Source organism: Pararge aegeria, chromosome 2, assembly GCF_905163445.1.
Source record: "Pararge aegeria chromosome 2, ilParAegt1.1, whole genome shotgun sequence".
NCBI classification, from domain to species: Eukaryota; Metazoa; Arthropoda; class Insecta; order Lepidoptera; family Nymphalidae; genus Pararge; species Pararge aegeria.
This window is the reverse complement of record NC_053181.1, coordinates 5,638,753-5,650,666: the sequence shown is the minus strand read 5'-3', so window position 1 is coordinate 5,650,666 and position 11,914 is coordinate 5,638,753. Positions and strand designations below refer to the sequence as shown.

The following is an 11,914-nucleotide window of genomic DNA, read 5'->3' as shown; positions in this document are numbered from 1 at the left end:
TTAATTTTATAAATGTGAAAGTGTTTTCGTTTGATTGTTTGTCGTAACTTCGCGCCCTATCCAAGCAACTAATCGACTGAATTTTTGGCATAGACATTGAAGGAACGAGAGTAACATAGATTACTATTATTACTGGAAAACATTCTTTTTTAATTACAATTAGGTACGTGTTCAAACATTCACACCGAGCGAAGATGTAGTGACTTTCCTTTTTAGAATTAAAAATTAAATGTTTCAAATTGAATTGATAGCCTGTAACTTGATTTACTTCAAATTCCATGCATGGCGACTGAAGTTTCTAAAAGAAGTGCTCAGCGAATTTTTCTTAATACCTATAGCAAGTACCATTAGCCGCCAAAAGCTTCAAAATCACGATTACGACCTTCAACATCAAAGAAATCCGAGGCACTAGCAAAAAACACGTTAGCGTCATCTGTAGGAGTTGCTTTCAGTACACGAGGTAAAAAGTGACCAAGGTTAGCAAAAGCTTTGATCAAGAGGTCATTAGGCGATCTATCGACATTTCTTTTAAAACACGCATATGTAGGTATACCACATATTCTTTGTACCGTATATGTACCGTATAATCAAATTGCGCATGTGTGAGTAATGTAAACGTGCCGGCCTTAGCTCAACCAAAAAACATCCACATCGGTATTTTTAAAACATCACATTAGCGTCAAGAGACAACGCTTAGATTGTGCCCAATTAGATATATATATATATATATATATATATATATCAATACGAAAATTAAAAATAATATTTATGAAATACTAATCATGAAATAATATTTACTACGATCTATTTTGCAGAACGTAGTGATTATATTCTCTTTGCATTTTTGTATAAATGACACGATTTAAATTTTGTATCTGCGGTCACGTCTTACTCGTATTAAGTTTTCAATTTATATACTGGCAACATTTTCAACATGGCCGCATGTTGAACGAAACGATTTTCTTTACTGTTTGCCAAATAAAACAATATTCGCGTGTATTGTGAGCGGATTTATGTCGATTGTGAAGCCGAAGACTTGAATAATTTGTGAGGCATATTTACGGTAAGAGCTGGGGTTGCAATCTTGTGTTCTCGACATGTTATTCTCGTCGGTTTGATGTGTTTGTTCATTGGGCAATTTGTGGTGTAGGCTGCGATCGCTACGATGATGCATCACCCGAACATGCATCATCAGCCGATGTCCGGACACCCGCCGCCGCCGCAGCACATGTCAGGGCACCAGGGCATGCCGACGCATCACCAGATGCCGCCCCACCAAATGCACAGAGAGAACAGGCATGTAACACTAACTAGGTAACGTCCGGCTTTTTACTATTTCTTTTGCTATATTATTAGATACATGCACCTTTATACATATTAATAGTGAGACGCGAACAGATAACTAGAGAAAAAGCACAGTTTACAAATTCATATACAAGTAGAAGTTTACAAATGCAGGCTAGACTTGTGTAAGGGTGCATTTCCACTAAAGATTAAGTTGGACGATCCAACCCACATAAAGTTAATTTTGAGATATTTTGAGCCGCAGAAATAACTTTTGTGTAATATTGCATTAGTTAACAGTGTTTTGTTTTAATTATCTGCCAGCACAAACTATGACAGATGTGAAAAAACGCTGCATTAACTATTGCAATGTTATGCCACATTTGTTTAATTATCAACCTGTTACTGGCCCAACATAGTGTACAGGTTTCCTCTCAGTATGTGGACAGTTTAGGCTGTTATAGTCCACCAGGTAAGATATGTATATTACAAATTGTTTGAGAACTTTATGGAGAGCTCTAAGGTATGCAGGTTTTAACTCACCGTTAAAGCAATTGCTATTTTAATTTCTTTAATAAAAAACAAGTAACTCAGAAAAGTACTCCCCAGAAAAGGCAGCCAAAGCCCTAACTTATCACCATCAGTTCACCCTATCACCGCTACTTCTGAACCAAATTTTTATTATGTTAGGCCTAAAATGTCCTGAAACCACTTTAATGTGTGTTGGATCTTTTGTATTTAACAATGTTCAGTGATCAATAATTACCACAGTATATTCTTAGATGTCTCTAATCTAGTAAGATTCCTTATTTTTTTACTGCCAATTTGCAATGCACTGCGAGATGTTGAATTCACCATTAATTTTACTCTGTGTATTTTGTATAGTTAATTGTCTATATTACGTTTGTCATAAGTTTTTGTACTTGTATAGTAAGGAAAAAAAGCAGTTTAGGATGGAAGTTTTTTTATTGAGTGTAGTAAGAATGTCACTTAATATCTACACTACTAAATCACCATGGCCATCCAGATTTAGTACTGAATTTTTGGTTATATTATATTACAATCTGTACTTATTTCTTCACTAGCTGATTCCCACATTCCTTATTCCACATTATTTTTCGAATTGTTATGGTGTGAAGGAAGGACAAACATGCAAACAAACATACTTTTGCATTTATAATATTAATGAGTATTAGAATTGTAGAAGGCTGGATTTTTATCAGACCCGATTTATGGTGGGACTAAGCCAAGACAAAGCCAGAGAAGTGGGATTTTAATAAGCTAAAAACAAGAAGGATATTCTAAAAATTGCAATTGTTAGCTCAGCAGAAAATTGTTGGCCAAGTGTTAGCCAATGGTTAAAAATAATTTAGGTCACCACATTCAAGTATGTCTGCTATTCAAAAGATCTATACAATCCACTTAACATGCTTGATATTGGTTTAAAGGAGACACAACAATTCTTATTAGTATACTACGAGCAGCTCACCTGGCAAACATTGTTCTGCCATATGACAATGAAAGTATGCACATTTCATATTGCTAGGTATTTAGACCTAGCGATATGAAGTATCCGTACTTTACAACCTACTCTCATAACTATAAAATATACCTAACCTATACATATATATAAAGAAAATTTAGTTAAAATGAGCCATTTTAGAAGAGTACAACCTCAAGTGGTATAAAACATATGCATAAGATAAGGTGAGTTGAATAGAAAGGATGCCTATATCATGTGTTAAATATGTTGAGAATGGTAAATATTGACTAGTCAGCATACTAAGTATCATCACCATCAACCTATTAATGTCCCACTGCTGCAGGCTGATTTCCTCTCTCTTATGAAAGAACAGTTTTAGTTTGCAGACCTTCAACACTGCTCCGAAGAGTGAGTCGATGGACAAATGATTATAATAATTTATGAGTGAACAAGGGCAGATGGCTCAACATGCTCTATAAATTGTAGTCATTTTTGTAATGAGCATATAACAACTTAACTTCTTACTATGGTGGTCATTGAGAGTATTTTAGCGTCGTAAGCAGTGGGCTACCGTGCACTCCTATATTTTACACTCTTCAACCCCACACTCCTCAATCCTGCACCCGTCAACCCCGCAACCCTTAGCACTCACCCTTCCACCCTATATTCCTCAATCCCGCCGCACCCTGCACTACTCCATACTGCACCCTTTCTTAACCCTGTTGGTTATAAGAATTGACTCACTATAAACTCTTTGCACATCATTATCATCAACCACGGTCACGGGTCTCCCACAATAAGAAGGGTAGTTGTCACCAGGTGTGTGGTGGGTAGGGTAGCTGAAAAGTTAGGTTTGGTGGACTTCACATATCTTTGAGAACATTTTGGAGAACCCTCAGGCATGCAGGTTTCCTTACAATACTTTTCCGCCAGTGATATTTAATTCTTAAAACGCTCATAACATAGACAAGTTAGGGGTGCGTGCTGGGGTTTGAACTCAGCATCTCTAAATTGAATCGTAAGTCTCACCCACTAGGGTATGATCGCTTTTTTAACTCTTCACGCATAATAAAGTTTTTTTAAATTTTATAACTGTAATAGACTAGCGTTTGACCACACGATGGAAAGTGCAGATGTGGCCTAAGATAAATTAATAGACATACTACGACAATGCACACAGCCATTGGGTAGTCCCCAAGAAAACGTAACTTGTGTTATGGGTACTAAGATGACTGTTAAATATTTTTATGCATAATATACATAAATACTTATAATATACAAATAAACACCCAGACACCGACAAACATTCATTTTCACCACCATCTCAGTATGGCGATGATTTTTATCAACTCTTTACCGTCCCAGTACAGGACACAGGTCTCCTCCCACAATAATATCTGAAAAAACTTGAGGGCCACATTGGATGGGCGAAAATCGTTTTCGGAATGTTAAGTAAACTTAGATCTCCGCATAAATTAGGTGCCTATTCGAATGTATGGTGAATGTGAATGAATCCGTCGTATTAAAGTTGATCTAATTTCTGAAAAAACTCGAGTCAGACACAAAAGGGGGCGGCCTACGATAAAAGAGGGGAATGAAGCCAATGAACTCACAAGTGCCAAGGACGAGTTTAACTATTTTGCAAAGTCTGAACATGTTTCAATATGTCTAGAGGAACTTTTTTATTCTTTGTGTCCATTTCAAGGGACAATTCTGATTATAATGCCATTCAGATATGACAATTCAGATAAAATTGCCCCAGTCTGGTAGCCTAGGTCCGAAGCATTCATCGTTGTAGGAATAAAGGGTATTCACAAAAGGAGCCCGCGATCTCGGCACGCTATACGATCCCATCTAGCTTTCAGAAAATCAACACTAATATGATAAATGCCAAAGTGTGTGTACATTAAATAATAAATAAATAAATATACTACGACAATACACACATCGCCATCTAGCCCCAAAGTAAGCGTAGCTTGTGTTATGGGTACTACGACTAACTAAGATAGCTGATGAATATTTTTTTCTGAATGTAATACACATAGATACTTACAATATACAGATAAACACCCAGACACTGAAAAACATTCACGCTCATCACACAAACATTTTCCAGTTGTGGGAATCGAACCCACGATCTCTGACTCAGAAAGCAGGGTCGCTGCCCACTGCGCCACTCGACCGTCAAAACATTCTTATTTATTTGTATTAAAAATATAAAAATTCTTAATTCATTTATTTTAAGTACTACGCCTAGTTTATAAGCGGTTTAATGATGCTCAGTAGGTAGATTGACATATCGAAGGGCCGAGTTCGAATCCAGCACTCGCCTCTTAACTTTTCCAACTTACGTGCATTTTTAGTAATTAAAATATCACTTGCTTTAACGGTGAAGGAAAACATGCATGCCTGGGAGTTCTCCATAATGTTCTCAAAGGCGTGTGGAGTCCACCGATCCGCTCTGGTCCAGCATGGTGGACTACGGCCTTAACCACCTCTCATTGTGGGAGGGGGTCCGTGCATTATAGTGGGCCGGCAATGGGTTTATATGATGATTATGATTATAATTTCAAGTCAGACTGTTTGTGGTGATTCTACCACCGGTTCGGAAGGTAGACTCTGCCGAGAAGAGCCAGCAAGAAACTCGGCAGATTGCTTCTTTTCCAACATAATTTTTCTGGTTATAATGACCGCCCTGATCTTAATAAAATTTGCGGCACTTGGACAGCTTGCATTCTGGAGATGGACATGATCCTTTTTATGATTTGGGGAACAATAAAGGCTTCTACGGGATTCTAAAAAACTAAAACGTACGCGGAGTATCTTTCGATTTCGCATCAATAATAGCAAAAAGACATTAATAAACTACGTCAAATGTTAACTTCTTTACATGTTTCTGCTTTTTAATATAACTAGCCGATATACTTCGCATAAGTTTCGCTCTTATTAAAACGCGGGTTCTGGTTGTTTTCCCGAGTGAAATGATTGAAGTTACTGAAGGATACAAGCTCTTTGCTAAATTTCGCCAAGCAATAAGTTGTGATGTAATTCGTGCATAAATAACAAGGTATTTTTAATCCTGTGGGTATGGTTCTAGACAAATTTTGTGAGATAAAGTGTATCCTATGTCCATATTTTAAGGATGCAAGCTTTATACGTACATGCCTTTCATCAAGTTGGGTGTTTTGATTGAGACATAGGTACATAGGTAACAAACGGTTAGTGTTTTAAAATAATAATTTTGTTACCTTTTTTAAGGCGTTGGTAGGACATAAATAATGTCAAAATATTTTTCTCTAATATGAATTATTATTCTGCATCACCTCATTGTACCTACTGGAAGGTTCTCTCATTATTTTCACAGACTATCGATGTTTGAAATCCTATTAAAACGATTAAGGGCTAAGAAATGCAAAGCTGTTTTCGACAAGCCCAAAAGCAATAGACATCAATCCAGCTCTGCATATTCATACCACATCATTATCAATGCATTACCGACACACTATGGGGCACGGGTCTATTCTCAGAAGGGTTAAGGCTGTAGTCCACCACGCTGGCCAAGTGCAGATTGGTGGAATTCACACGCCGTTGCGCACATTCTATAGAACTAAGGCATGTCGGTTTCCTCACGAAAATTTTCTTCACAATTAAAGCAAGTGATATTTGATTACTTAAAACGCACATAACTTTACAAAGTTCGAGGTGCGTTTTAAGTTACGCCTGGGATCGAAATTGAGATCGAAGTCTATTACCGTTTTAATAAACTTACATACCACATATGTGCTAAATTATAATGTGCCTAATATAATAATAATAGTGAATGATCAGCTTATATTCTTATGGCCACTCAACATTGACACTTATTTGATAAAAGTCTGTGTTTTACTCGCTCGCCTATACAGAGTCGGCTGCATTGACATGCAAATGCAGTGTAATTTGTTGATATGTCGAGGGTTCTTTGCGGCTCCCTTTGTTACTGGAACTGGTCGTGAATGGAACATATGACGGCACTTTTGATTCGAGGCTATCTACTGATGAATATAAGAAGTTTTCTTAACACAGGCCGATATATCACAGGCTATTGAAGTTACGGGCAGTTGGAATAACAGTATTGCAGCAGGCGGTTGGATGAAAGCACCCCTAGAAAGACTTTCGATTTTCTCACGTGGCCTTGCGAGAAATTTAGTGCTGTGTTGTCATGTCTTTATTGTACTTAATCTCTTGGAGTTTTTGTGTTTAGTGAACGTTACCTCAAAATCTTCGATTAGTACCCATATTAAAATAAATTTCGCGATATTTTACCTAAATGTGGAATCAATCATCTTGTTTTAATAAAAGTGGACAAATTATCTCAATTGGATCAAAAAAATTTAATCGAGTTCTTCATAGTGCACGTTTACGAAAATTATGGCTGATAACGAGGGCGGACCAACTATAGCTGAGTATGTGGTTTGCTTTTAATTTGGTAGTTGACGATGGTAATTGCTTCGTTGCTCCACAGTTCAATCACGGAGTACGAGATCCTGGATTCTGTTCCCGGACCCGGAATTAAGAAATTGGCAGTGTTCACCTCCGTGCCTCTTAAAACATTTAAGCCGTCGGGTCCTTTAATTATCACTAACACGTGCATAATAGTCGTTAAGCCGCATTAGAAAAGCGTGGTGGGTAGATTTCCAGAAACCCTCTACTATCCGAGAGGAGTGTGTCTATCAGTAGGATTTTTTTAAATAGTTGTTGGCAGTAGCGTTTTCCAGGGAATTGCTTAGCATAAATTTTCGCTTTCCGCGGTATATACTTTATACCGCGCAAAAATGCCTACCAAGTTCTGAAAAACCCACCGAGATACAAACAGATTTAAAAACGCATTTTTGTGTTTGTGTTATCGTTCAAATAAGCCTGTGAGGTTATTAACGAGAAATTCTCGTGGGACTTTGTACTTCAAAGATCCATGAACAGAAAATACTGCAAGGAATTCGACACGCGTTCGAGTTGTATTATCCATTTTTGGATATATTTACTGATCCATATACCCACCCTACTAGCTTTCCTCTTACCTTATAACTTCATCCACCGTTGAATAAGTCTCTAGAGCTACCTACTGAGATAAGTTTGATTTCAGTTTTTAATTTTTAATCATGACTAAAATAAGTGCAAACAACTTTCCTCTAAATAAGTGAAGCTTGCACCAGGTTTCATAGAATTAAGCATTATTAGGGTCCAAAAAACGTCAGAAAATTTCTAAATTTTACTAGAACCGTTTGTTGGGATATAACAGCCTATGTTACTCTCCGTCCTCTTAACTAACTCTATGCCAAAAATAAAGTCGTTTGGTTAGGGCGAAAATTAAGGACAAACAAACACATATTGGCATTTATAATATTAGAAAGAATTTTAATGTTTTTTGTACCTACACTTGGAGGGAATATCAAATTTATAAAGTCGTAGTAGTTATTAAGTATTTTCACATTCTCTGACATTTGTAGCTCTCAGTTGAGTTTCGAAAAAATTGTTGTACGTAATATATAAAACGTATTCCGTCGTTTTTAGGCGATGATAGCACATTGGGTAGGAGCTCGACTTCACTTTTGGGGGGCCGAGTTCGAGTCCCAGCACGCACCTCTAACTTTTCTAAGTTATGTGCGTTTTAAGTATTTAAAATATCACTTGCTTCAACAATGAAGGAAAACATCGTGAGGAAACCTGCATGCCCGAGAAGTTCTACATAATGTTCTCAAAGGTGTGTAGAGTCCACCAATCCGCACTGGGCCAGTGTGGTTTACTACGGCCTTACCCCTTCTCATTGTTGAAGGAGATCCGTGACCTATAATGGGTATATGTGATGATGATAATTCCGTCGTCATTCCATGTTTATTTAAGGCCCTTATAGTCAAACGTAGGAGTTTAAGCTTAAAGCTCGACAGCTATGACATTAGAGATTAAAGTCATTATACATTTTCGAGTTAGTATTAGTGAAACAGAACGAATTTAGTATGAAAACATATTGTATTCCAGGGTGCCGATGGGTCCCTCTCAGGCCAGCGGCATGGGCGGTCACGGGCAAATGGGCGGCATGGGCACCATGCCAGTCCCGCAGCACCACGCGCCCACGCAGCGCCCACCGCACCCTATCCGGCCCATGCACCACCCGTCATCACAACACCACTCTGTGCCGCCGGTAACATATATAGTAGTAACTAGATTTAGATATAGAAAGCGTGTTTGAAAACTACCTATGTCCCACCTACAAGGGTGGCCCTCTCAGGGAACTGGCATGGGCTTTCAGAGGCAGATGGGCGACATGGGCTCTGCTTCATCGCAGCGCGCGCCGCTAACTAACCGGCTCTTGCGCAACCCGCCTACGTCACAACCAACTGCGCTGACGGTAAATTAAAACAACACCTTGATTTACACAGAAGCAACCATACTTTTGCCCTATGACCGCCCGTGTTGCTGGCCCTCTCAGGTTACTGGCATGGGCGGTCACGGGCAGATGTGCGGCAAGTGTTGTATGCCAGTCCCGCCGTGTTAAGAGTCTTTGCACTCCTCGCATCACCCTTTCTGGCCCGTGCACACCGTCACTCCGCGCTGCCGGTAAACTCATACAATAGAGGATAGTTTTATAGTAAAGCTCCTTAAAACTTTATATTCTGTGCCTGTAATTACACTGGCAACCATGCCCTTCAGACCTGAGCACATCATTGCTACAATGCTGCTTAACGGCAGAAATAAGTCTGTCAAATCACGCGCCCGCCACAATCTATGAGGTTCGTAGGTTTAAGTGAAATAGCATACTTCAAAATTGGAATTTATCTTGAGCCGTAATTGTTTAGCAAAATTTTACACCACTCTGACAACTGTGTCCAAAGGTCATTTGCTGCGCTGCAATGGTGACCAACGTCAGAGACTTGGGTCGATACTCCCCCAGTTGATGTATCGTGAAAATTGATTTTTATAGTATGCGAGCTCCGAAGAAGTACTACCGCCATACAGCCTACTGCAGTCTGATTACGTATCTCACAACAGGCTTGCGACAGGCGTTAGTATTGCTGGCAAACGTCATGTCGCAAACCTGTTGTGAGATACGTAATCACACTGCAGCATAGTCTGAAGGGCGACGCTGCTGGTGTATTTACAGGTGCATGAGACTTAACGCCTGAGCACGTTGCATGTCATGTTCCTTTCATGGCCTTTGAAGTGTTGCTCTGTTTATAGGAAATAGTTTTTACCATGTTGGCCATTTGTTTGGACTGTCAATTATACATATACTGAAAGTATGTTCAGTGAGGGTTTAATATCGTTTCATTGACCGTACCAGCAACAGAACCGTCTCCGCCGCCCGTACTCAGTCGGCGGAGGCTACGGCTCCAGCTCGGTGCCCAACGCCATGCCGCCGCCATACGCGCAGCCTCCGCCGCAGCCGCAGACCACCACGCCACAGAGTCACAATGGTGAGTTGCAACCAGCCATATGTGTCGGGCAACATAGTTTGTAAATTTGTTCAATCCTTAAAGAAATTTTCAGGGGTCCGGCTACAAATTTTCTGTATGGCTTTAATGTGCAAAGAAATTCTTTGGCTGAAGTAAGAAACTTGGCGTTGACAACCACGTTGAATAAGCTAAAAGCTAAAGTCTATCATATTTTATAAAACAATAACTGACACGTTATAGAATACGAGGCTCTAAACTATTTGGCCGTTCTGATTTAGCTTGTCGGTACGATGTCGCGTATTCAGGAATCATTCTGTAAAGGATTCTAATCGTTAAGCTAAAGTTAGACAGTTGGCTTCGTCAACCCCGGTACCTAATAGAGCACGCCTAGATCAGTTCGGGAATAAAGTTTTGACAGTAATCTCTTAACTTTTTGCCCGTTTAGATTTGAATTCGCGTTTAATTCAGGCAACGTCCTGAATTGAAAAGAGTTTGGAAAGCCAAAAGAGTAGTCTGCATATTTATTTGTCGTTCTGAAGTCAGTTTGCGCTTAGGTTAGTGCGGCTAAGAAGATTGCAGATAGTACTGTAAATACATGACACTAACAGGTGATGTAATCTTTTATGACCAGCACTGCTAACCCTTGGTGGTTTTTGGCACTGCAAAATATTTAACAGACAAATTAAACCATTATGTACAAAAATTCATTCTGATACTATAAGAGAAAAATATTGCAAAACTTGACGAAATATACATGAATTGTTCAAGTATGTTTAGACCAATTTGAAAAAAGTTTGAGTTAAGTTAGGCTCAGACATTCGCACAAAGTTTCCGCCGTTACGAAGTCTTTCAAGTGACATAAGTTGTTATATGGGAAGCCCTTTCTAGGCACACATCGTTTTTTTATGTTCAAGAGCTCTCCAATGTCAAAATCTATAATAATATATTTTTTAAGATTTGCACGTTATGATAAGTACATAATTGTGAACTTCTTTTTACAACTAGGTCTGACCAGGCCATCGTCACCAAAACTCACGGTGCCAACAAAACTAAAGCCAGACTTTGGTCAGTAAAAGTTGTTAGAATTTAGTTTTGTGTGTTCTCTTAGTTATTGTAGAAGTATATTTGTATTAAAAGGATTATTGTTCCCAATTTTTTGAACAGATTTCTATTTAATTTCATTGTCATTCTTATATTCTTTGTTGATATTAGGAAAGGGATGAAACTATAAGCATTGAAAATCAGTGCTGCATATTAAATTGTTTCTATAAAACATACAGCATAATGCTGTACTGGATGCTTTTTTATATTGTGAACTAAATATATAAACATTATCCGACGTTTCTGTTATTTAGCATTTTGTTCATTAGCAATCGTTAGGGTAAACCTATCAGCCTAAAAGAATAAGTACTTCATTGTTAACTTCTTTTTACTATTAGGTCTGATCAGGCCACCATCACCAAAACTAACGGTGCCAACAAAACTAAAGCCAGACTTTGGTCAGTAAAACTTATTATAGTTTAGTTTTGTGTGTATAAATAGTTTTATATTTTTTTTTATAGAAGTGGATATGTATTTAGGGCTTTAACTTAAGTTTTTTCGTACCTAGTTATCTATTTTATTTCATTACTAGCTGTTGCCCGCGACTTCGTCTGTGTTTGATTTGGTTTTGTGATGTGGCATTCAATTTAGTTGTAGTTCTAAAACAATTTAAAGTATT

At 38.4% G+C, this 11,914-nt stretch overlaps 1 protein-coding gene across 4 annotated transcripts in view; it reads left to right on the top strand.

Moving 5' to 3' along the window:
* The first annotated feature begins 931 nt into the window (after positions 1-931).
* LOC120635231 (double-stranded RNA-binding protein Staufen homolog 2) overlaps positions 932-11,914 on the top strand; it is a 32,266-nt gene continuing 21,283 nt past the window's right edge. Inside the window, exons 1-6 of one of the 4 annotated variants that reach the window (XM_039906196.1) lie at positions 932-1,063; positions 1,151-1,296; positions 8,780-8,942; positions 9,051-9,149; positions 10,083-10,215; positions 11,200-11,259. In XM_039906196.1, coding sequence (XP_039762130.1) covers positions 1,166-1,296; positions 8,780-8,942; positions 9,051-9,149; positions 10,083-10,215; positions 11,200-11,259 — 586 coding nt within the window. In that variant the 5' untranslated portion in view covers positions 932-1,063; positions 1,151-1,165. Of the gene's footprint in view, positions 1,064-1,150; positions 1,315-8,779; positions 8,943-9,050; positions 9,150-10,082; positions 10,216-11,199; positions 11,260-11,914 lie in introns of all 4 variants that reach the window. The other 3 variants (XM_039906187.1, XM_039906212.1, XM_039906204.1) reach the window with 3 other exon arrangements.